Source organism: Ambystoma mexicanum, chromosome 4p, assembly GCF_040938575.1.
Source record: "Ambystoma mexicanum isolate Mex_15411 chromosome 4p, UKY_AmexF1_1, whole genome shotgun sequence".
Taxonomy (NCBI): Eukaryota; Metazoa; Chordata; class Amphibia; order Caudata; family Ambystomatidae; genus Ambystoma; species Ambystoma mexicanum.
This window is the reverse complement of record NC_090927.1, coordinates 1,063,307,240-1,063,332,921: the sequence shown is the minus strand read 5'-3', so window position 1 is coordinate 1,063,332,921 and position 25,682 is coordinate 1,063,307,240. Positions and strand designations below refer to the sequence as shown.

Here is a 25,682-nt window from a genome sequence, read left to right as displayed (position 1 = left end):
AAAGAGAGCGAGGCAGAGATTTTCACCCCCAAGTCTTTCACCGCAGAGACTGGAGTAGGACAGGCACCTAAAAGATGGGGCCAAAAAGCTGAAGTCCATAACGGAGGTGTAGCCATGAGGCCCAACACCAGGACCTCAGTCTTGTCCCCATTCAATTTTATTTTACTTTAATTGTTTTATATTGCGCTGCCATAGGCCCTGAGGAATGAGGGCGCGGACATGACGAACAAACAAAAATACAGACGGGACAAAGTCCCAGCAGGTCAGAGCAGGCCAATAGACTGAGTTGGAGCGAAAGATCAGTAGAACAGGGTCTTGAGGTCCTTCTTGAAAGCCATCAATTTAAGCCAATTGCAGGTCATCCACCTCCCCATGTCCTCCAAGCAACTCCGTAGCTGAGACTCTGGATCTGGATGGAGACGATCAAGCTGCAGAATAATCTGGTTGTAATCAGCATAGGAGTAGCACTGGAGGGTGTGGGAGTGGATGAGCCTAACCAACTGCTGGATGTAGAGATGGAATAACATAGGGGACAGAGCTGAGCCCTGGGGGACACAACAAGTCAAAGGAACAGACACCGAGCAAAAAGGTGGGAGAGAAAGAGTTTGTGCAATCAGCAATGAAAGCAGAGAACCAGGAAAGTACTTGTCCGGATATGCCCGCCCCAGCCAGGCGGGCGAGCAAGATAGGGTGGTCAACAGTATCAAATAATACCAGCACCCCCTCTCCGCCCAGGTCGGAGAGACGTGCAATGTCATCCACTTCTGAGACCAGTGCGCTCTGAGTGCCCTGGCCGGGATGCAAACCGGACTGAAGGGGATAAAAGAAGGCAGAGGTTTCCAAGAAGGAGCTGAGAAGAAGAGCAATTAGAAACTCCAAAAGCTTCATAAAGAAGGGAAGCAAACAAATAGGGCAAAAGTAAGGAGGGCAGACAGAATCCAGGAGTTATTTTTTTTTTTTTAGAAGTGGGGTCACCAGTGCAAGTTTCAGCTGCAAAGGAATAATCCCAGACTGACAAGGGTGATTAATAGCTTGGGTGACCTCACTGAGCAATGGCTGGCATTATATCTTTACACAACGCTAATGGAATAGCATTCAAAGCTGACAACGATTAAAGCCGAGAAGTGGCCTTTAAGATCTATTCCACTGAAGACACAGGAAAGGTAGACCATGTCCCCAGAAGGGGCAGCCAGATGCCTTAGAAAAGCCCCCCTCTGATCCTGGGTTAGAGGAAGCGATGGGGTCGCAAATGTTAACAATTTTCTCTGAAAAGAAACTCGACAATCATATAGCTCCTGTGATCAAACATCTCCGTCCAGAGCTCCTGCAGGGGAGGATAGAGAGAGCGTACAAGTTCAAATATCTCTCAAAGGCTGATTAAGAGCAGCCTCAACTTTGCCTGAGTAGAAATGACTCTTAGCAGTCACAACAGCATTGTGAAATGCAGCTGTAGCCTGGCGCACTGACTCCCAGTCAAGCTGAGAGTAGGAGCATCTCCATTAGCACTCGGCCTGCCGCCGCTTAAGGCACAGAGATCTTAAAGCATCATCAAACCATGGTTTGGATTGCCGGGAGCGCTGACTGGACAGTCTAACGGGAGCAAAAGAGTCCACTGTGTCTGAGAAAATATGGCCCAAAGACTCCAAATCCTTAACTGGCAGGGCTTGGCAGCCGAATACCATGGACTGCGATACCTCATTCAGATTAGCTGATTTTGAGTTGTGCTTCCCGATCTTTGGCTTGGCACAGGGCTGAGGTGAAGATTCCACCATTCGACAGAATGGAACGGCAAAATGATCAGGCTAGTGGAAGGACTGGGAAGGCTGAGACTAACCCAGGAGGTGAAAATATCAGATGAAGTGCATTACCCAAAGGATGGGTAGGACCATCCATCAGCTTAGTTAGAGCAAAGTCCTTCATACCTGACAGGAACTGCAGCGTAGTTTGGTTGCCTGCCTAATTAACTTTTACATTCAAATCCCCTACAGTTATTTAAATTAATAAACTTAAGCCGCAACTCGGCCATCAAATTTCAAAAAGCCCCACAGAAAGAAGAATCCTAAGAGGGAGGATGGGAGGGGGGGTAAACTGTTAAAACATAATAGGACTGGCTGCGATGGTGTGACCAATAATTGAACTAGCAGATTTTCCATTTTAATCCCATGATCACAGGGAATGATACACGCAGTCAGAGAAGTGCAACACTGCCTGTGAGAATAGGGTGGGGAGCCCGCTACGCAACAATCCCCTAGGGGGTGGCGTTAAGCAACCCTCACAGAAGACTTCCTTCTGTGGGACAACTCCCGTCCCGTCGTGGGACTTCCTAAAGCCCTCCCCTTTGACACCACAATAACCTCAGGGCATCGGTCACATTAATCAAACCAAGCCACAATGTGTTATTGTGATACAGAACATAAGGTCCAAGTTGAAACAGAATCTAACAGAAGCACTGGGACGAAAGAGTGAGGGGCGAGTAATATCGATTACTCAGTGGTTTGGAATCAACGAAACTGTAACAAAGTTGATTGAACCGAGGATGAAGAGTGTTCAACAGAGAAGATGGACTACAATCCTCTCCTGGGAGAGGCCCCAGTAACCTGCCATAAAAAACGAAGGAAGGACTTCTGTTAAGGGGAAGTGAAGCGTGGGAGCTTCTAATCAGCCAAGTCTTAAGTGCTGACAAGCCGAGAGATCCTCAGTCGGGAGGAAGCAACAAGCTATTGCGGGCCAGAAGCATTGTGGAACCCGAAGGATGAGAACCCCAGGAGAGAGAACCCTGTGGAAGCGGTGGAGTAACCCAGGAGAGGTGGACTGCTCAGTTCGACAGCTATGCAGAGACTGCAGAGGATCTGGTGCTGCAGAGACGCGGAGAAGAAGCTGGAACGAGAACCAAGGTCATCCTGACCAGGAGGGAAACCCTAATCCTGCGAACAGGCCCGGTGAGAGAGGCCCAGGAGGGGACAAGGGAGGGAAGGAATACCCCAGCCTACTTGTCCCAGTGAGGGGACCGAAACTAAGAAGAGTGAAAGACACTCTTGGGCTCAGCCTACTCGTCCCAGTGAATGGCCCAAAGTGTTGAAGAGTCAGACACAGTACTCTACTCATAGCAGAATAAAAGCTGAACAAGAGAATAAGAACAGCTGTTGGATCTTCAACAACTGTCCCAAGGAGAAAGACCCTAACTACATCAAAGGTTTTGTTCCTAAGCAGTTAATGAAAAAGAATTGTAACCTCAAGAAAAGAACTACATGCACTGATTCAAGAGATAGCCATAACGTATATCAGGATTTTTCATTAGTATCTCAAGATTGTTTATTAAGGCTGAAAAGCTTATCCAGGAGAAGAGTCATTCTCCTGGTTTTTTGTTACGTTTGTATTAGTGGTGGAGACAGGACATCTTAGTTTTGGACAGAGTGCTGACTATTTCCTTTGGACTTTACACTAGATGACGAACACTTTAGTTTTAGTTAGCCAGGGTAGCCCATAGATCAGGGATAGAGAGGCCTTGTCACATATTCTTTAAATAAAAGAACTTAAAATGCCTCCTCCTTCTGATCTACCACATCCAACAGAGTAGATTGGCCCAAGAGAGCAGGGAAGGCCCAGGGAGATGGGTGGCACAGAGTTTAGGAAGGATCAAGAGCCGAGCTGGCCATGAGCGGGAGATCCTGACACATTGTTTATCCATTTTGTACACCTTTTGCTTAAACAGTTTGGAGAATATTTGTAGGGAAAACCCCAGAACCACTGTGAGAAGATCACCACACAGGACAGTGCTATTTAAGGCCCCATTATTCCTCAATCTCCTCTCAAATGATGGGGTAAACTTTTAGTATTTTTTGCTGGTTGTTGGGATATTGGAGACCAATTAAACCAAATCTTAACTTTCCTATTTGCGAAGGGGGCTTAATGTGCAAAAGCAATTTATGTTTGACATAAGTGTCTTGTATTAGACTGATACTTGTTGCCTTCTGTTCCAAGGCCTGTTTTTCTGATTTAATAAACAGATTTGAAGTGAAAAGATTCAGCTAGAGTGACAAGACTGGCTGAGAGATTTAACATGGCCTTGCATACTGATGTTATATTAGGTAAAGAGTTCTTTTATAGCATACCTTTGCCATTTTGACCACCTTGTTGCGCTAAAAGCCAAGCGATTCTTGACTAAAGTGGCTATAATCCCACGTGTTCCAGGATAATAGATTAAACCCGATGGTTATGGACAAAATCGATGGTCGGCCAGCAGAAAAGAAGACAGCCAGGACCAACTTGGTTTGTTAGTCATGGGCACAGATGGAGTCCTAAGCCGAAAACGTATTCGCCCGCCGTCATCAACTGTAATTTTGCGCGAGGTAGCCCCATTGTCCATGTTTGATTGAGCAATAGAAAGGTGACGTGCTGATTTGTCATCAAAGCTGCCTATTCTAACGTAGTTGAGACATACGCAATGAAGTAGAGTAATGGAGTTTTAGGAACTTGCTCAAAAGAGCAGATGTAGCCAAATCTGGCAAAAGCAGCTTCAAACCTGTAGACAAACTCCATAGTCGAATCTTTGCAGAAGTGTATATTGGAAGTAATGTTGATGGTATTTTCCAATAGTTCCACTGTCTCAATGTCCTTACATGTAATCATTCTCAATGGGAGCACTTGATGGAAGAGGTAACAGACTAAAGATCTATTAAGATGGTATTCTTTGCTCTCAAAGATATTTTGCATCCTCGTAGCTCTGAGTGTTCAGTGACCAAACCCCCTTTTGTACCTTTACAGGTCACACTTCGATCACATTGCAAAGCAGCCTGGTCGCCACCATTGACTTGTAATGAATCCCCAGCCACTCCGTCGGATTAGAAAAAGAAACGCCAGGCCGGCCCTTGAAACACGCCCCATTGTGGCGGGAGACTGAGCAACTAGGGTTATTGAATTTAGCAGTTCCAAAAGACGTTTTGTTTTGAGCCAAGAGTAAACCCCCATCTGCTACATTCGAATACAGAAGTGCAATGGCTTCAAGAATGGGAGTATTGAAGCCTGCATCGGTGTTGATACTCACCAAGCTGTGTGAGACCTGCTATTAGGATGGGTAGGTGGAAAAGATGGAAATGTCCTGCTAAACTGAACTTCCAGTCCACGCCTTGCACACAATCGCATATCAGCCTCCAGGTCCCCTTCGCCTCAGACTGGTGCGCTCTGGTTACCGGTATACAACACCTGACAATCTGATGTTGGCATGTACTTTGCCACTGGAAAGTTTCGGAACATACCGTCATGTCATTAAATATGCACTGGGGTCACCTCCAAACACATGCATGCCACCTACAAGACCTGTACCGGTAGCTCCTGTCTTATCTAATATGAAGAGGCTTGCCAAAGCACTCCAAGAGCTAGATCAGATGGATTACTGGAGGTGGCAAATGAGGTGCGCTTTCTTGGATTTTGGGGATAGGAAATGTAATGCACTTAGATGGATTTATAGGGGTAAGAATGGTGACACACTAAGAGGGATTTTTGTGACATGAAACAAGACGCACTTAAAATGGTCGTTCTGGAGGCGGGGGTGATAAAGGTGTAATATGTCATAAGCGAGAACCGACTTGTGTGCTTAAAGCCCTTTAGAACAGGCTGCTGGCTGCACCAAGGTGATGTGTTGGGAGTGCCCCTACTGTGCTCTAACATGTCGTTATGGCTTGCCACTGCTGCGGTGCCTTGGTGATGGACCTGTCAATTTGATTTTAGCCTGTCTACAGTACCTGCAGGGACAAGCTATGGGGCCTGGCCTTTGATATGTGGGTGGCTTGGCACGGCAACTGGAGGAAAGCACATGCAGGTTAACACATGTGGTTGACTTGGAGCATTACACCAGCAAGGTTTAGATCGCCCATGACGCTCCAGAATATTTGTTAGCAACCCCCTTTTGACCTACAAATGCTCAAGGTTAGCCATTGGAACGCACAGTAGTTACATGCAGGAATCCTTGAGATCGTTATTAGACTACATTGGTTAGCGTCTGGAGAACTTGAAAGACATGTAGTAGCTGACTCTTATTTCATTTTTTGTCTGTTGTCTAGGACATTTAGTGTATTGTGCTCAAAGAATCCCATTAGCCTGGCTTTTCCATGGTAGCATGTCTGCCCCACCTAGAAGAGGTCACCTACCCCTTCTAATCTATTGCCCGCAGACTGCCCATAGTGCCAGTAAATCTGACGGTGACACCGAAGATGAGTGCCATCCGAGTTTACCGTATGTATAAACGCACCACTTTGGGGGACACTTGCCACAGGCACGGCTTCCCACCCACGCATTCTAGAATGCAGCTATAACTAGGACAAAATAGGTCTAACTGGTCCCATGACCTTCGCACTGAAATACCAGACTTGCCACAACACCTCCGTCATTAGAATACGACGACAACGAAGGACAAATTCGGTCTATCTGAGTACACAGTCTCCCTCCTGCACTAGTGCACTGTCCTGACCACCTTCAGCACCTGCCCACAAGCCTGACCTCTTGGGCTGCTTACTGGAGCCTTGCCAGCCCTCCTAAATCCTAATCTCGGCCAAATGCACACACACATCTTAATTCTCTTTGAAATGTTCCAATACCTGGACTACGGTCCCCAAGGGCGTTCCTACCACAAAGCGCTTTGGGGCCATACAAATGGGTAAAGGTGCTTTATAAGTGACTACTTCAATACAATACACCCTCAATTGAGATATCCTAGAAGTAGAACATTTAGTTGGCCACTTCTGATCTAAGAGACTTGGCTAATAGAGGAGTAAAAGGGAATGACTGCTCCTGGTGGAATTTTACGTAATGCAGATTCAGTCATGACAAACTACCAATCCTAGCATTGTTTGATGTGGAAACTCTTTTTTTGGTGATGAATCAAAAGATGTGCAAGCATGCTCGCAGAAAATGTTTCATGCACCATACTCTTTAAGGATCATCTGCGTTTGCTCAGCTCTTGTCTGTTAAATTTGGGATCTAACAATTTCCCCTATTCACAGGCTTTTCATTAAAAAGTTTAAATTTGCTTGGGCAGGTTGGGTCAATTTTACTTACAAACAGATATAATAGAGGTTTGGGATTTCCTAATCCCCATAGATCTGCTCATCTCTCACATATGCTAGACTGGGTGGGAAGGAGCTGGCCCCAATCAGTGGGTAAGAATTGAACAATCAGTTACTGGCTTAGAACCGTAGGATTTACCATAGCTGGCTCTCTTCTTCCATCCACTTTTTTCTATTGAGACCAAGCTAATGGATTGTGAGGGACTGGGAGGGACAGGGACTACTCTCCCCTGTGTTGTTTCACCAGAGCATCTCTCCTGGATAGATAAAAAGATATATTTTAGGATGGTAGAGAGGTGGCTCGATCAATCTAGCCCAACTATATCCAGTGGGGATGCCCTCACCTTTATAGAGTGTAAAAACAACTTCCACAACTCTGACAAAGAGCACTTATATTAGTCTCAACTTAAATTTCAAGCCCAATTACCAGTAAAGTTGATGCATTCTCCAACTGCACTAGAGCTCATGTTAAGAGAAGGCTTATCAATGGGGAACATTTCCTAGCTGTATCATTTATTAGATTGCTATGATCCCAATAAGGAACTCCATGTTATGGAGAATTCTCATTCTATGGCTAATTTCCCTCTCCTAGTGTGTCCCCCAGCAGCTTTACTGGATTTCTGGAGTTTATTTTTGTCACTTGGTAAGAGTGAACCTTTTTCCCCACTCTTACATGTGTTTTGCCATGTGTATTTCTACTGTTTGTGTGATCTTGGGCTCTGGAGCACACCACTCCATGAGACCCACTTTTATGTGTTACACAGCACCTTCAGTGCAAACACAGGGTTGTCTTCGAGACTTCCCTCTGACTCAATTTTTTCTGGGGATGACTATTGTCCCCCAGAAACAGGTAAAGTTGCCATTTACTTTATGTAGTCATTTAAAACTACAGACCCAGTACACCCCATCTTACATGGACTACTGGAAAGGGTTAATTACTATCCCTTTTTGTCTATGCCTCTCTGAGCTTTGTTCTGCTCTTTTAACATTTAGACTTGGCAGGTGGCAGTGGTATCTACGCTAATTTTTCTTCTGTGATTATGCTATATAAACATGGTATTGTTTTAGGCTATTATATTAGCCTCGAACACAAACCCGCTTGACCAAATACTTTTTAGCTTGGCTCCGGTCGGGTTTATTTGCCATTTCTTTTTGTTAAAGTCCTTCTTGTGTTTTACTTTGCACTGCAAACCAGGTTTGCCTTCTTTGTTCACTGTCTTTTGACAGGCTTCTGCCAAGAAGCCCTCCTCTTGGCGCCTGGGTGTCTAGGTGGGCACTGCACAGGGTATCCTAGGAAATCAAGTCGCACTTTGCCATGATTGGCTGAGGTGTTGTCCCGGCCGAACAACCCCCCTGCTGCGTGATTGACAGCCAGGCTGTGTGAATGGGGGATTTTCGCATAAAAGACAGGACTCTTAGGCTGGAAGTCAGAGTCGCCACTGGAACTGCAAGGAACCGAAGAGAAGTGGAGAAGAAAGACGGCTGCTGCAACCCCGAGTCCCAGTGAAGCCCTGCTGCAGTCCTGAGCTATCTACCCTTCAATGACCAGAGAAGATCCAGTCCGTAGTCTTCTTCCCTTGAGCTTGGTGGGGTCAACAAGCTAATCTTCCACAGCCAGAGGATCCTCTTCGTGGTCAAAATAGCTGCACACTGCTGTAGTGGTCCGGATAACCATCTGAAGAGCCTCTCCTGTTTTAAAGGAGCGCACCGTTTATTCACCGTCGCTGCTGCTGGCCTCACCCCTGGGTAGTGCAGATCATTCCAGATGTCCTCCTTCTTGTCTCCACGACTGAAGTGCGAGGAACCGTGAAGTCTGTGGGAAACTACCAGGAACAACTGCTGTGGCACCAGCCTCTTCCAAGAATAAGGTACTGTGTCCAGCTGAGGAACTAGGGTGACCCCCTTTCTTCCTCGTCCAAGGCTTGCCCTGGTCTTCATTCCCTCTTATAACTTTTGCTTCCTCTGTTGACAATATCCAAGTACTCCTGGCAACATTGAATCTTGAACTGTCTGACTGTGTGATCCTCGACAACAGGAACCCGGTACCACTTGACACTGGTGCTATTTTCCTGTCAGCAAGTGTTCTCTGATTCTGTCTGTCTTGACAAAAGTATTGCCTATGATTTTTGCCCCCAACTCTCTTTTGTTAACTCAGGTGCTAAGTGTAGTTTTGCCCCGGTAACATTTCTTCCCGCGGGTACGCGTATCTTTACTAAGACCGAACTGTCATTACTGTCAAAAAGTGATCGCATATGTATTCCCGGTAACGCTTTTGTTTCATAACATTGGTCTGTCAAATCCAAAGGTACTTACCTTGAGTTCTGCACAAAGAGAATTGGTTGTGTGTACTGTATTTTTCGTGTGGTTTTAATTTAATAGAAGTGAAGTGTTTTACCAACAGATGGTCTAGAAATAAATGTACTTTTATTTTTCAACCAAAAACTTTGAGTAAGTTGCTTGCGTCACAGTAATTGTGGTCCTTAGTGTAATTTCTACTGCTGCTCATTTGCTCTGAAGATAAGTCTGGCTGCTCCACTACTGTTACCACGTTAACAGTGTAGTACAGGCTTGTATCAAAGGTGAATTTTTATTACCACTTGTAGTCTTAATTGTGTGTAGTGGTCCCTAAGGGCACTGCGCAGGATTCTGCCTAACACTCCCCGATTTGTCTATGTGAGAAAAGGAACTGGCAAGGTCCCTATGTGGCAAAGCCTGAAGTAGGATTTGGAATAGAGCCCTAGGTGCATCTCTAATAAACCTACATACAAAAATCTCTGGAGATTGTTTTCCAAACCTGAATCCACAGGATAGACTCGAGATTTTTTCCCTCTTGCTGGGTGAGGTGCAGTGAAAGAGGAGATCTGATATGTATGTGGTAGTCTTGTCGAAGTTCACCAATATTCTGGCCCAAATCAATGAAATTGCACGGGTATTATTGCATTTAGATCCTTTGGTGATAATACTGGGGGACAAAGTAGAGTGGTTATATCCAGTTTAAGGTAATATAGCCTCATTAATTAGGCATTGATTCACAGCTGCTATGGTAACGATGACTAGATGCTGGAAATACCCAGAAAGGCTTCTTTAATTTGTGGTGGTAAACGTTTTGGGAAATGGGGTCAGTTGAAAGAATAAATGCTACTCTTCAAGGATGGTTTTCCAAATATTTGTGACTAGTTCCCCTGTAAATGGTTTTTGTATTAAGTTCCCTTAATGCGCAATCAAACCTTCAGTGTTGAAATATTTGACTTAAACTGAACAATTTCTTCTGGTTTCCCTGATGATTACCATATTCCTCATTCGTTCTAAGAAACTGGGATCGCTATTGTTAAGGTATTATTTGAGATGCGTATGGCCATTCTGTTTTGTTTTGGCTGTTATGTTCAATTACATGTTGTACTCTTTACTAGGTAATATGCTGTTTTTGTGCATTTAAATTGGAGTTTGATTCATGTCTTTTATACGTAACCTGACATAAGAATTTTACTTTTTAAGTGTCAACTTTCCGCGATTAACTACATTTATAAGATTAACTCGTGTGTTTGCTGTTTCCTTGTACATGCTTTTCCAAAGATGCGGTTCAGTTTACATGTGTGTTTTTGTTGAACTCACGGAGGAAATCAGTCTGGACATGTACAAGCACTGCAAATCCTTGAGGTGGGGGAAGGCTGCTGGTATGGCCTTCAGTTATTTTCACCAGGACGTGAAAATGGTGTTAATGATTTTATTTTAGTGTTTGGTGAGGTGAGGTCATTTTGCTCAGTATGAGTCTAAATAGTCAGGTTGTCTATTGGAAGTCTTTTAACTATTGTCTGTCTACATCTGTACGGAGTACATCTCTTGGAAAAGCCTTAATTTGTTGACAATCTTTTTTTTATTTTTAGGAAATGGAGAGGAGGAGGATTACATGGATGATTTCAACAGGTAAGAAAATGCCTATTAGTGTATCTTTGGTTTGTATTTGTTTTATGGACTGTGTCCGAAATAAACATAAATTGCATTTCTTTGTTAACCAAAGTATTTTCTGTGCACCCAGTGAATAATGTTAGTTGGTCATAAGTGTCAAGTAAGTAGCTGGTTTAGTTGTACCAGTGTTGTTTCTGAACTGAATTCAGTTGGGATATTTGCGCTAATACCTGCATTTAGTTAGTCAATTATTTTAAAATGTGTTTTCTATATTCGAGCTACACTGTACATTAACAGTAAAATAGTTCTTCATGACCTCTTAAATTCAAAGTAAGGGCGGATGGCACAAAGTACTAAATGGAAAGCTACATTGTGAGAGCTAAAATAGAAGCATGCGTTAGCATGAAGTGGTTAGAGGGAGTATCCAAAGTGGGATGGGAAGGCAGGGTTCTAACCATAGATCAGACCGACGAGAGGGAAATTGAGGTGGGATAGAATACACGTTTGTGTGTATTACCTACTTGCTTCACAAGAATAAAGCATGCTAACCAAAAATACGTACTTGGGGTTTAAAATATAAATGTAGTATTCCCTCACTTTCTAAATGTCATTTTCCTTCATAATGTAAAAAAGTAGTTTACCAAACGCAAAGAGAATAGCAGTTTGCATTTCTCCAGCATGAGGTCTGGCATGGATTCACATGCTCATGAATATTCCCCGTCAGGCTGGGAATCCTCGGTAAAGAAAAAATCAGTACCAGTTTAGTTTCTGATCTGTCTTTCTTAGTAGTAACCAATCACTGGTCTCTGGGTCATACTGCCCCCAGCCAATGACTGCCCTCTCCCTAAGTCCCGCCCCTGGCAGCCATCCTCAGATTTTTACTGCACGTTCAAGTGTTGGGAGTCCTCGTGCTATAGCTCTCGAGCTTTTACTGCGTTTTGCATATTGAGTTTTATCTCATTTTTTCGGTCAATCGAGCCTCAAGCTCCACCGTTTCTACTTCCGATCAACAGGGACCCATTTCGGAATTTTCTACGCCCCTCAAGGGTGAAGTTTTCGCTGAGTTACGCTTCTTGGAGGATTCCAGAAGTTTCTGAGGCCTACCTCGTGGACATGGCCCAGGAAAAGGGAAGCTCGACACCCGGACCCAAGCTGTTTAGGAACTGCCATGGATGCGGGTTACAGAATGTGTTCAAGGAGGATGAGCATTCTAGATGCATCTACTGCCTTCACGAAGACAAACCGCACGTGGAAAAGGACTGTGCGTTTTGCATGAACATGACTATGAGGGATCGTCGGACCTGTCTCGCCAACTGGCTGGAAGGAAAGAGCCCAGCAGGTGAGAAGAAGAAGTCCGAGCGGTCTTCTAAGTCCTGTGAGGGAGCTCTGGCGACGGGGGCCCAACAAAAGGCAAAGCACCGCGAGTCCGCGGGCACCGGGAGCGCTGAATGGTCGGGCTCCTCGGCTGCCAGGCAGGGCGCACCTTCACCAGCGCCATCAACCACGAGCCAACGCTCTGGCTCGGGGAAGAGTAAGTCTGAGAACCCGGCTAAGCTGCTGGAGAAGCCCCGGTCGATCTCGAAGGAACCAGCCGAGGGGGAGCGAGGCGGTGACCCACCCCTAAGGTGAAGGCCTCAAGCGCTCACAAGGTGGTGAAGGCCTTGGCTCACCCGGCTAAGGCCTCTATCGAGGTAGTCACGACGGCCCTGGCGAAGCCTGTGGAGGCTACCCCAGTGGAGGCGACCTTGGGGCCCAGAGTTTCCCTGCCGCCGCAGAGGGAATCCTCTTTTCAGCCCATCGAGAAGACCCATGTGAAGACCCCAGTGGAAAAAGAGGGTGGAGGGGCTGGTGGCCGTTACGGACACGGATACAGCCTCCGAGGAGGAGCTGGTCGAATTCGTGGAGGGCCTCAACAAGAAGTTGGAGGAGGTCCGGTCCCACGGGAGGAATCCCATCGAGGAGGACGAAGAGAGCGACGGTGGCGCCGACGAGGCTCCTGTGGAGGAGGAGCAACCGTCGCACCCATCGTAACCCGAGCCACAGGACAACTCTGTGGCCATTTTGATAGCAATCCAAACCTTATGCACGGAGATGAGGACGAGATTGCCCCTACCCCCAACGGATGACCCAGCAGAACCGGGCCCGTCGGGAAGCCCTCCAAACAAGAGGAGGAGAGTTCATCCACCCCTGCCCTTACAGCCCTCACGGCCCTCTTAGCCGTTATCTCCTCCTCCTGTCCCAGAGGATGACACGGGAGCAGATACGACCACGACGGGGACGGATGATGACGGTGGTGACGACGGGATGGGCCTCCCATCATCACCTCCTCGGGCCTCCCCGTCTGACAAAATTGGCTCCTTCCACGCCATGATTGCCAGGGCATCCGCGCTATTTCAGCTCTGTCCCGAAGAACAAAAGAAGGAAGGCTTCCTCTACCAATGGCATGAGGTCAAGAGGAAGACGGTCCTCGCAGTGCCGTTGTTGGAAGACATCTGTGACGAGGGACTTGCTCTTCTGAAGAACCCGTTCACGGCGCCTTCCAAGAGGGTCCGGTACGAGAAGAAGTACCGGGTCCCCGATACCGCACCTTTGTGCCTTAGGGCACAGCCGACCCCGGATTCGGTCGTCTCGGCGGCGGCCAAGAAGAAAGCGGCAGGAGCATCGGCTTCAACTTCCCCACTGGACGGCAAGGGAAAGAAACTGGATGCCATGGGATGATGAGTCATCTCGTCTGCGGCGACGACAATTAAGGCGGCCAACGCCCTGGCGATCATGGCCCGCTACGACAGGGAGTTGTGGTACAAGATCGCCCCCCTTTTGGATTTCCTTCCAGACGACAAGAGGGCAGAGGCCCTGGCGATCCACAGGAAGGTGAGGTGGCGTCGGACCATGCCATAACCATAGCCACGGAGATTGCCGACACCGGTTTCCGCCAGTTGGGCAACGGCGTTTGCCTTCGCCGGCGGGGATGGCTCAAGGCAACAGATTTCCGCCAGGACGTGCAAACCAGAGTTTTGGACATGCCCTTCGACGGGAACAACCTGTTTGGAAAAACAGTGGATGAGTCGCTTCAGGCCATCAAGACTGACAGAGACGGCTCGGGCCTTGGGAGTTCTGCAGCAACAACGTCCGCCCTTTCGGAACTCCGGAGGCAAGCAAGGTGCCTCCAAAGGATTCAGCGGCAGCTCCTCGACATACCGTCAGGTGGCCCGCTCCTCGTCGCAAGAAGCCTACAGGGGATGAGGCAAGTCGGGTGGATCTCGCCGTCATCACCAGGGAGGCCAAGGCGGCAAGGCCGATGCCAAGCAGGACTGAAGCGGCCGTTGCGTCGGGCCCCCACCGGAGCACCCCGGTGGGAGGCCAGCTGACGAAATTCGTCAGCGTGTGGGAGTCCATCTCCACTGACAGTTGGGTGCTGGATGCCCTGGCCCACGGGCACACTCTCGAATTTCTAAAGAAGTGCCCCCGCATTCCTCCCCTGGCCAGGAAGGAAAACCACGTCCCTCAACTGCTGTTGGAGGTAAGGGGCGATGCTCAAGAAGGGGGCCATCGAGCTCGTCCCAAAGAGGCTCCGGGGCTTCGGAGTATACTCAAGATACTTCCTCGTCAGAAAGAAGACCGGAGGATGGCGTCCCATCCTGGACCTGCGTCGACTAAACAAATACATCAAGGCACAGAAGTTCCCGATGGTCACCCTCCAGCACGTGCTGGGCCAGCTGGAGGAAGGCGACTTCCTATCATTGTTAGATTTGGAGGATGCGTACTTTCACATCCCCATTCTAAAAGGACACCGAAAGTATCTCTGGTTCATAGTCCAAGGACGGCACTACCAGTTCAAGGCCCTCCCATTTGGATTGAAGTCAGCGCCCAGGGTATTCACCAAGTGCCTGGCACCAGTGGTGGCGCGGCTGCACCTGCAGGGGGTCCATGTCTACCCCTACCTGTACGATTGGCTCGTCCGGGCAAGAACAAGGGAACTCACCGTCGAACACACAGCAAAGACCGTCCGGCTGCTCACAGACCTGGGATTCTCCATCAACTTCCCCAAATCCCACCTGGTTCCGTCGCAGGTCGCACTGTTTCTGGGAGCCAAGCTCGATACAGTAGCGTGATTGGCCTCGACGTCGGAGGAAAGGACAAAGGCCATCCTGGGCAAGGTGCAGCATCTGCTGGCCGCCAGGGTGAGGTCCATCAAGTCCCTTCTCGGGATGATGTCCTCATTCATCTATCTGGTGCGCCTGTGCAGGCTTCGGATGCGCCCTATACAGGAGTTCCTCGACGCCCGTTGGATGCAAGCGGCGGGCAGTTTTGAGGACAAGATCTCGCTCAACAAGGTCTTCCGCCAAGCAATTCGGTAGTGGGGCACCCGCGCGCATCTCGCGGCGGGCACAGACTTTCAGACCCCAGCACACCAGGTGATGATGACGACGGATGCCTCCCTGGAGGGGTGGGGAGCGCACACCGGAGATCTTCACACGAGAGGCCTTTGGCTTCCTGAGGAGAGGCTGCTCCACACCAACATACTGGCGCTGCGAGCAGTGTTCTGCGCCCTCAGGTCTTTCCTCCCATCCCTCAAGGGCAAGGTGGTGAGGATCTTCACCGACACCACGACAATAATGTTTTACATCTGGAAGCAGGGAGGAACCAGATCCCCCGCCCTATCCAAGGAAGCCCAGGATCTGTGGCACAGGGGATGTTTCTGGTACCCTTTCATCTAGCAGGGATAAAAAACACCATCGCCGACTCACTCAGCAGGGAGCTGCGCTCGTGCCACGAGTGGAAACTATGCCAGGATCAACAGGATCGACTCTTCCAACGATGGGGCAAACCCCAGATTGACCTGTTCGCGACGGCGACAAACTCCATGTGCCAGAGGTTCGCCAGCAGGTTACCCCAGCCGAGGAGCATGGGCGATGCTTACTCGTACCCCTGGGACGGCCTGTTCCTGTATGCGTTCAATCCGTTGCCGTTGCTGCTCCGACTCATCAACCACCTCAAGAGGTCCCGGTGCAGGATGATCCTCGTCGCACCGGCGTGGCCGAGACAGATCTGGTTCCTGGGCCTTCTGGACTTGTCAGTGTCCCCACCAGTCAAACTGTCGATGGACGCAGATCTTCTCTCCAGAGAAGGAGGAGCCATCCTTCATCACGACCCGGAGTCGCTGAACTTGCAGCCCTGGTTCCTGCAGCACTATAGTTTGGAGGGTACGATATCCCGGCGAACTGAAAGGAGGCTCTTGCGAAGGCCAGGGCGTCCTCAACTCTCAAGTGCTACGGACACAAGCAGAAGAGGTTCTCTTTGTGGTGCCGTACACAGAACATCAAGTGCTACCGTTCCTACTGTCGCTGGCCAAGGCGGGACTAGCGCATGCTTCCATCAAGATACACCTGGCAGCGAATTCCCGATACACCAGAACTACAGGGAGGCCATCCCTGTGGTCTCATCGCCTGGTGAAGGAATTTATGAAAGGACTGTTCCGATCGTTCCCGCCGGTGAAGGCTCCGGCCCCGGCATGGGAGCTCAACGTGGTGCTGACCAGGCTCATGGGGGCGCCATCCGAGCCTCTGCATTCGGCACCGTTGAAGTTCCTGTTGTGGAAGACAGCATTTCTTGTGGCCATCACCTCTGCATGACAAGTGGGAGAGATCCAGGCCCTATCCTGCAAGCCTCCATACTTGACTTTTCACGAGACGAGGGTGGTGCTGTGGATGCAACCCTCCCTTATGCCCAAGGTGCTGTCGGACTTCCATCTCAAAGAGCCCTTGGTGTTGCCAGTTTTCTTCCCGTCGCCTTCGTCGCCGGCCGAGAGGACTTTGCACTCGCTGGATGTAGCTAGAGCGCTGAAGTTCTACGTGGATTGCACGAAGAGTTTTCGGAAGACTTCACAGCTTTTTGTGAACTTTGGACCTGTGAACCAAGGGAAGGCCCTCTCGAAGGCTTCCATTTCCAGATGGCTCTCCAGCTGCATCATGCATTGTCACCGGTTGGCAAACCGACCGTTGCCCAGCCGTCCGAGAGCCCATTCGACCAGAGCGATCGCTGCTACCACGGCGTTCTTGTCTGGTGTGCCCCTGCTGGATATCTACAGGGCTGCTACATGGAGGTCGACGCACACCTTCACGAGATTCTACTGCGTCGACCGGGATTCCAGGGAGGAGTCCAGGATCGGCCAAGCAGTGCTGCGCAACCTGTTCTCCTGAAGGTGGGCCTGGTGAGGAGGTAAGAGTTGCTTAATGTTGAGCCTTTTGCCACCTCCCGTGGTTGTGCATGTGTGTATTGCTATGTATTCTTATATTCATGAGCATGTGAATCCATGCCAGACCCCATGCTGGAGAAGGAACAAGTTACTTACCTGTAACTGTTGTTCTCCAGCATGGGTCTGGCATGGATTCACATGCGAACCCTCCCTCCTACCCCTCTGCGGCTCTTCACTTGGTCATACTGCCACTTTACGTGCTACCAAATCTGAGGATGGCTGCCAGGGGCAGGGATAAGGGAGAGGGCAGTCATTGGCTGGGGGCTGTATGACCCAGAGACCAGTGATTGGTTACTACTAAGAAAGACAGATCAGAAACAAAACTGATACTGATGTTTTCTTTACCGAGGATTCCCAGCCTGACGACGGGGAATATTCATGAGCATGTGAATCCATGCCAGGCCCATGCTGGAGAACAACAGTTACAGGTAAGTAACTTGTTCCTTAACTTCCTTTTCTTTGAACTAGCAGCAGGAGTGCCAATAAGAAAATAAATGTCCCATGTCAGTGGAAGAACCAGCAAACTTCTGAATAATTACTCAAAGACCCCTTCCCTTTGTACTTTTGAAATGTGATCACCTAGAAAGGAGTGGGGCAGATGAATGTTGTGCAGGAACATTAGATTTCGAAGGCAATGCTTGGGCTGAAGGAGCAGACCTGCCTCCTGCCCTGGACCTCTCTCATTTATGTCTGATGCCCCAACTGTCAGTCCTTTTCCTTGCACGGGTGGGAGTGAGCATTTCATAGCAATTGCACTTAGCCACACCTAAAGTTTTTTTCATTTTTGGAGTGCTCTTGCTTATCCACCTGGGCTCGAGGTTTGTCTCTTTCCCTTCATGTGGACAGCATTTTCTCTCCACACCAGACCACGCCTCTGCATCCTCAGCACTTAGTTGGTTCAGTCCTTGCATCTTTTGCAAGTGTAAGCAGATTTTTCATCACCTTGCGGTGCTTCTAATGGAGTGGTATTCAAACTTGTTTATGCTGACCCCCATTGAGTAAAAATGTTAAAGCCCCCTTGAAAAAAAGTAAGGTTGTTGGGAATTCTCGGTAATATGAAAGCAGTTTTGTTTTAAAGCTGAAACTGCTAGTCACTTCTATAGCCTATTGCTGTCACTTTGGGTTATATTGCTCCAGCCAATGACGTGTCCTCCTAAACTCCACCGTTGGTGGACATCTTCTGATTTTTACTGCACGTTCTCGTGGTGGGAGTCCTCGTGTTTCGTTCTTCAAAATTTGAAAAACCTTTTTGCCTATTTTTGTAAGAAATAATCAAAATGTTGTCATAGTCTTCAAGTCGCGTTGTGACTACCGGCGACAGGGACCCATTGCCGGATAAGATCCTTTCCATCAACGGATCTATGGACCAATGAGGCTGCAGGCCCAGGCTTAGACCTTCTTCACACCTTGGCGCAGTTGTGCTTCTTCTAGAGCTTACTTCTTCTGACAAAAAGTGGTTCCCGGGGGAAGATACCCAAAAAAGGTTAAATCATCCCACGCTTCAACGACTTCTTCATCAACGCTACAGTCGCTGTGGCTATGGGACCCAGATTGGAGGGACTCCGGTTGTCGTCATATTCTCAGTCAACAGGTTCCGTATGTGCGGAAATCGCTGCTGCCAGCAGCCAAGCACAATATATTAAAGGACCCGTCCGCGGCTCCACCGTCTTCGACCTTGTCATCACGTACCTCGTCAAGGGACCCGTTTCTATCAAGGCCATTACCCCGTCTACGACTTTGATCCCGTCCAGGGGCTCGTCCACTACGGTCAACATTGCCATACCGAGGGCCATTCCCAGAGTGACCTTGCCACCTAGGCCTCTGTCGGCGATACCAAGGACGGCCCTGTCAATGACAGCACGATTACCTGCTTCGCAGGCCGCAGTGATCGCCTTCTTTCCTAGTGGCTCGAATTTGGAGAGGGAGATGCCTCCAGCTCTTGCCTTTCTCCCTAGACCCACCAAGGCAGCACGACTTTTCACCATGTCTTCTTTGGGACTACCCAGGATGTCATCACCAGTTCTAATCATGTACTCTGCCAGTTCTGAGGTGAACCTGCCAGAGGGGTTTTACTCAGACCAGGAGGGTGGTCAGGGCAAGCCTTATCCCATTTTGCCAGTGCCACGGCAAGGGGCTCCGTCTCACCAGCCATTTCGGCCTCTTAGCCCTTCTCCTCATGACCCAGCACAGGCTCCTGCAGCACCAACGGATATGTCATTTTGACCACTCTCCACACGTTGGTGTCAGAGATCCAGAAGCGTCTGCCAGCTGCTCGCATACCTACTCCATCAAGGAGCCCTCCAAAGAAGAAGTAGCCCAGACAAGACACTGATACTGTCACAACACAGCATACACAGGGGACTGATGAGTTTGATGACCATGTTCCCGCAGATGGGGAGCCTCTGGACGTTGAGGTGCCCTCTAGGGATTCCCCGCTGGGCAAGATCGGTTTGGTTCATTCCATGATCCCACAGGCGGTGAATGTATTCCACCTCATGCCTGAGGAGAAGAACATTTTCCTTTTCGAGCAATGAGAGTCCTCCAAGGGGACTATTGTTTCAGTCCCCGTTTCGGATGACATCTGGGAGGATGGCCTGTTGGTTGTGAAGACCCCTAGCACAGTCCGGCAAAGAAGGATTATTTGGAGAAAAAGTACTGGGTCCTGGGACTCAGCCCTGAAGTGCCTTAGGTCTCAATTATCGCCAGACTCGGTGGTCTCGGCTGCAGCTAGGAAGAGGTCCTCCAACCTATCTTCTTCTTCTATGGTTCCTCCTGATCAGGAGGGTAAGACGCTAGATGCGACTGGTAAGCCCATCATCACAATCGCGGTGTATACTATCAAGGCTGCTGTTAGGAAAATGTATCATTTTTATGCTTCATCCCCTCTCCTAGTGAGACCCCCAGCACATTTTGCTGGACTTCTGGACCTTTTTCTTTCTATCATGAATGAGTGCAGCCCTTTTCCACTCATTCATTCTTATTTGCTCTGACTTTTGGAACTCTATTCTGTGGTTTAACTTGCTTATGGAGTCTACTTTCCTCCATATCTCTTTTAAGGCTTCTGTGTTTTGCGTTTGCAGCCTGCAGCACCCTATGTGCAGTGTTACTGCAGAACCCTTGGGTCCTTCTTTAAGATTCTTTGAGATTATTTTACTATCCTTGAGTAACTACTGCTCTTAAAGATAGAGGAATACTTAGTAACCTTCCTAAAACGTTATACTATGAGAGATTAACACACACCACCCTATGTGGAGTGCTAAGGGGATACCTAGTATCCCCATTCTCTCTGCTCCTGTGACTTTTTAGTCACATAGACAAACATCTACTTATGGCTGGTGGCAGTGGACGTGTTCTACCAATTATAGTGCAATTTTTTTTACCGCTGATTGTATTCACAGTCCCGGTTGTGCACAATAGGGTCACCTATGTGCTAACATGGTGGCTCCTTTCTTCCTGATTGGGCAGCCACCCGCCCCTTTCTGTAAACTGCTGAGAAAGATTGCAGAGGAGTGAGTGGTGAACTGAATAAAAGGTGATGTTCCTGAGGTGAAAGGTAAGCCGACCACTGTAAACTGAAAGAATCGAAGAAGACGACAACCAGAGACGCCTACAGACCCTCTGTATCACCGTGAAGCAACCACTGGTGTCCTGACGCAAATTTCTTTTTGACAGAGGAGCTCCGAAGAGGACTCCTTCCCTTTGGCTGGTGGGACCAAAGAGCCCTCAGACGAACTACAAACGGAGCCATCTCCCGAAGTTCTGTGCCTCTCTAGAGCTGCAGAACGTGAATAACCGGGGACCTCACACCCATTTGAAGTGCATCGTCTTTGCAAGGCGAAATCCGTCCAAGTCTTTGATCAGCTCCAGGTGAACCTCCAGAGACACGATCCGACTCATCTAAAGCTCCCTCACCAGAGTGCAGGGCTTCAGAAACGAAGATCATCGACCAGGGAGTATTGTTCCTTGTTGGTGCTGAGAAAAAGTTGCCAAAACCACAGACTGACCAGAGAAGCTGAAGAAATATGTGCCAAGGGTGTTTTCTCTCTTTCTCTCTTTCTCTCTTTCTCTCTTTCTTTCTCTTTCTTTCTCTTTCTCTCTCTTTCCCTTTCTCTCTTTCTCTCTTTCTCTTTCTCTCTTTCTCTCTTTCTCTCTTTCTCTCTTTCTCTCTTTCTCTCTTTCTCTCTTTCTCTCTTTCTCTCTTTCTCTTTCTCTCTTTCTCTCTTCCTCTCCTCTTTCTTTCTCTTTCTTTCTCTTTCTTTCTCTTTCTTTCTCTTTTTCTCTCTTTCTTTCTCCTGCTGACACTTCCCAGTCAGAGATCGTCCGTCCACTTGTCACCAGACTGAGGAATCCAGTGGCGAAGTCTGTCGCTGCTACCCAGAGGAGAATCCAGCCAGAAACATTTCTCATAACCTAATGTACTTGTTGGTGTAAGTGTTTCTTTGGACTACTATACTAACTGGGTTCAGTGTACTTGCCTACAGCTCACAGCTTTCTCTTATGATAAGCCTGACTGCTCTGCCACTTTACCAAGGTTCCATGAGTAGTACAGACGGATACCAAGAATTGGGGACCTGTATACCAAAGGGATAGTTTATGATGTCTTACCTCAAATAGACTTTAGGAAAACTCCCCTAACAGCCGCCAATGCCCGAGCCATTCTCTCGAGGTATGACGGAGAGCTTTGGTACAGGTGGGACCCATCCTCGACTTTCACCCGAATGACAAGAAGGCTAAGGCCCTAGCGTTGTTCCACAAAGTGTAAGTAGCCTCAGACCATGAGAGTACCATCACCCTGGACATCGCAGAGTCAGGATTTTGGCAGATGGACAATGGAGTGACCTTCTGCTGCCAGGGTTGCCTCAAGGCAATCAACATCTGCACAGACGTGGAGATAAAGGTGGTAGACATGCCGTTCGATGGTGATGACCTCTCTGGGAAAGCAGTCGACAACACCCTGCAGGCCATAAAGACTGACATCGAGTCAGCACGTTCTTTGGACACGCTCCAACAGAGGAGGCCCTACTTTCGCTCCTCAAAAGGTCAAGCCTTGATGTCCTCCAAAGGATTCACCTCTTTCCTTCGCCAGTCCTCCTGCTCAACCACCCCAGAGGCATATAGGGGACGTTCCCAGGCCTACAGAAGTGGCAACCAGCGTTGTCACCACCCTCCATCCAGAACGCAGACACAGAAGCAGGCCTGAACCAGCCCAGGCCCAGTGCCCCCACTTCTGTACCCCAGTGGGAGGCCGGTTATCACTGCCTGTTGACCAGTGGCGCAAGATCTCCACAATTAGGTGCTTGATATCCTTCAACAGGGTCACTCTCTGGATTTCTAGGAAAAATGCCCTCACGTTCTTCCCGTCCCCAGACAAGAGCAGCACGTAGCCCAGCTACTAAAGGAGGTTCAAGCCATGCTAAACAAAGGGATACTAGAGCCAGTCCCTCAGCAGCTCCGGAGTACACTCCTGATACTCTTATATCCCATCCCCTTTCCTCCATACTGCATGGGCGTCCTTTCCAAGGGACGGGAGACAGAACCTTTATCACCAGAAAAAACTTTCTTCCCCTTAAAATTTAGAGGCGTGCAGGGGTGCGGCCCTGGGAGCATGCGCGCTGCCCTGACTCTGCCCTCCGGCGCCACACCTCAGTCCCCCTTTCCGCATCGACGGGAACGGGCCGAATTCACCAACGCTCCTGGGTTTGGCTTCAGCCATGTAATTCCACGCTCAGATACTTCTGTCTTTTTTTGTCTTTATCATACAGATACAGGTACTCGGTCCTCAGGGGTCACGCTCCTCCCCGGTGCATTTCGACTTACACAGGGTTCAGCAGGTGTCCATCCTGCGACTGGCTCTTCCCAACTTCAGACCCGCACGCCCTTTGCCTACCTTGCCTTGAACCAGACCACAGTTGGCAAGCTGGTACAGCGTGCAAAGCCCTGTTATTGAGTTCTCTGAGGAAAAGACTTGTCAGGTGGAGCGAGTTCTTCCAGAAATCGCCTCCAGAGGACCTCAAGGACTTCATCGATCCAGGCCCAAGGTAGGGCCTCTATTCTCCATCGCACCCCGCAAGGGAGACTCCTTCCCAAGGACTCTCCCCCGCAGGAGGGACCAATCAGGTTCTCGTACCAGCACGTGCACCGAGGCTGCTCCAGCTACCGACCTACAGGCTAAGGGATCCACGGATGCTCCTGGTGACAGTGTTGAGGAACCAGAAGGTTCTTGTGCCGGGTTTTCACCCAAGGGGCTACGCCCTTGTACCGGCAATACGTCCGAGGCGGCGCCTAAATGCAGCTCTTCCGGCCCCAGGCCGAAGGTGTCGCACCTACCGGGTCTAGGCCCGAGGAGCAGGGTAAGCCTCGAGATCCCCACTCAAGAGTCCCGGAGGAGGCTGGGCACAGTGAGCCGAGCAACACAACGCAGGCACGTGGCAGGCAGCTCGACAAGATGGCCGCAGTGCCAGATTTCAGCACCCGTCCGATGCCATTCCAGGAGTGTCGAGTAGGGACTGGCCTCAACCAGGTGGGTGGCCTACAGCCTATCCTTCATTTGCGCAGGGCAGGTTCCCACTACGTCCATATGGGCAGGGTATGCAGCGGCTCCTGCAGCCTCCCGCTACTCTATATCCCCTACAGCCCCTCCAGCCTGTGAAGACAGGTTCTTCGAGAGGTTCCTTGAGCTCATGAAATTGCCTCAGATGGGGGGGTTATCCTCAGGGATGCCATCAGGGACATGCTCCCTCCAATGCTCCTAGCTCCACCGCCGGCGCCCCCGGCCCCGGTGCAGCCTTTGCCCCCAGCCGATTCCTCAGGCGGGTCCGTACCAGTCTCCTCCACAGCCTCTGGCTCCGGTCCCCTTACCTCAGCCTCCGGCTCCCGTTACTCCTTCTCCCATGCAGGATCCTTCTGACCCCCACGACACAGACAAGGAGGACCCAGACAGGCCCTTGTCAGCCAAGGCCTTCCACGAACAGGGCTGGCCGAGTATCTTGGTCTTACTCAGCCCGAGGTAGAGCAACCAGCAAAGGGGGTCCTTGCTGAAGTCCTCACGCGACGCCCCTCTGCCAAAACGGGAATTCCACTGCAGACCGACGTAGTCTCCCTGGCCAAGAAGGGTTGGCTCAAGCCCCACTCTGCCCAGCCGGTCAATCAGCGCCTGGACGCCAAGTACAGGTAGATGGAGGGGGATACACTCTTGCTATCGGCCCATCCTCAGCCACACTCCTCGGTGATCACTGCGGCATCACTATACTCCAAGCCTCAGTCATCAGCCTCCTCCTCTACGACGCTGCTAGGCAAGAAGATGATGATGATCTTGAAGGCATGCAGGAAGAAGGTGTATTCCAACCGACCCACGCCGGTGCCATGCTGGCTGTTGCTAACCAGAGATTATGGCAGGAAATTGCAGACTTCCTCCCAGAACCTACGCAGAGCCAATCACGTTTCAAGGTGGGACTGGCTGAGGCCAAGCTGGTAGCGCAGGACCTCATGGAGTCCACCGTGGCCCATATTGACACCTCTGGCCGTGCCATCTGTATCGCCATTGACATGAGGAGGACAGCCTGGCTCCTCTCAGTGAGGCTTGGGATTTTACTCCAAGATTTTTGCCATTCGGAAAAAGAACCAGGCAGACCTGAGAGTTGTGCTGGATCTTTCCACCCTCAACCTCTCCTTACCTCTACAAAAATTCAAGATGGTTAAGCCAGCTTTGATAGCAGAGACATTGTACAAGGGAGACTGGATGTGCTCCCTGGATCTGAAGGACACGTACTTACACGTCCCGATTTGGCAGCCCCGTTGTTCTTTCCTCCGGTTCAGGATCATGGGCTACCAATACAAGGTTCTTTTGGCCTCAACTCGGCCCCAGGGTCTTTACCAGACTCATGAGTGCAGTGGCTGCCCTCCTCAGGGCCTCGACATCTACCCATACCTCAATGAATGGCCCGTCAGGGCTACACCTCCGGAAGCAATTCACCACTCTTCCCATGCTCTTATGAACACACTGCACGATCTGGGCTTTTCGTTCAATCTCAAGAAGTCGCAGCTGCAGCCCACACAGGCTCTGACCTGCTTGGGCCTCGTCTGGGACACGTGCTCCGAGAAGGTGCTTCCATCGGAGGACAAGATCACAGCCATCAGGAGGGCCACTACTCACTTCCTCAGCAGAGAAGTGACCTCGGCCTGGTGGTACCAGCATCTCCTGGGTCTCTTGGCAGCGGTCCTACTTGCCGTCCCCCACATGAGACTCAGGATGAGGAGGACACAGCTGCACTTCACAGCATCATGGAACCAAGAGCGGGCTCTCAATCAGAGATGATCAATGTCCCTCCATCTCTCCACTAGGACCTCACATGGTGGTCCAGGGACTGCAACCTACGGACGGGCAAGTTCTTCCGGCCTCCCATCCCGCAGGTCACCGTCACCATGGACTCCTCGCTCGAGGGCTGGGGAGCCACCCTGGA

The 25,682-nt window shown here is 49.6% G+C and overlaps 1 protein-coding gene across 8 annotated transcripts in view; it reads left to right on the top strand.

The window, feature by feature from the left end:
* CEP43 (centrosomal protein 43) overlaps positions 1-25,682 on the top strand; it is an 816,584-nt gene that overhangs the window by 668,987 nt on the left and 121,915 nt on the right. For all 8 annotated transcript variants that reach the window (XM_069606648.1, XM_069606650.1, XM_069606649.1 and 5 more), the window contains one exon: positions 10,946-10,985. In XM_069606648.1, the coding sequence (XP_069462749.1) occupies positions 10,946-10,985 (40 nt within the window). The remainder of the gene's footprint in view (positions 1-10,945; positions 10,986-25,682) is intronic.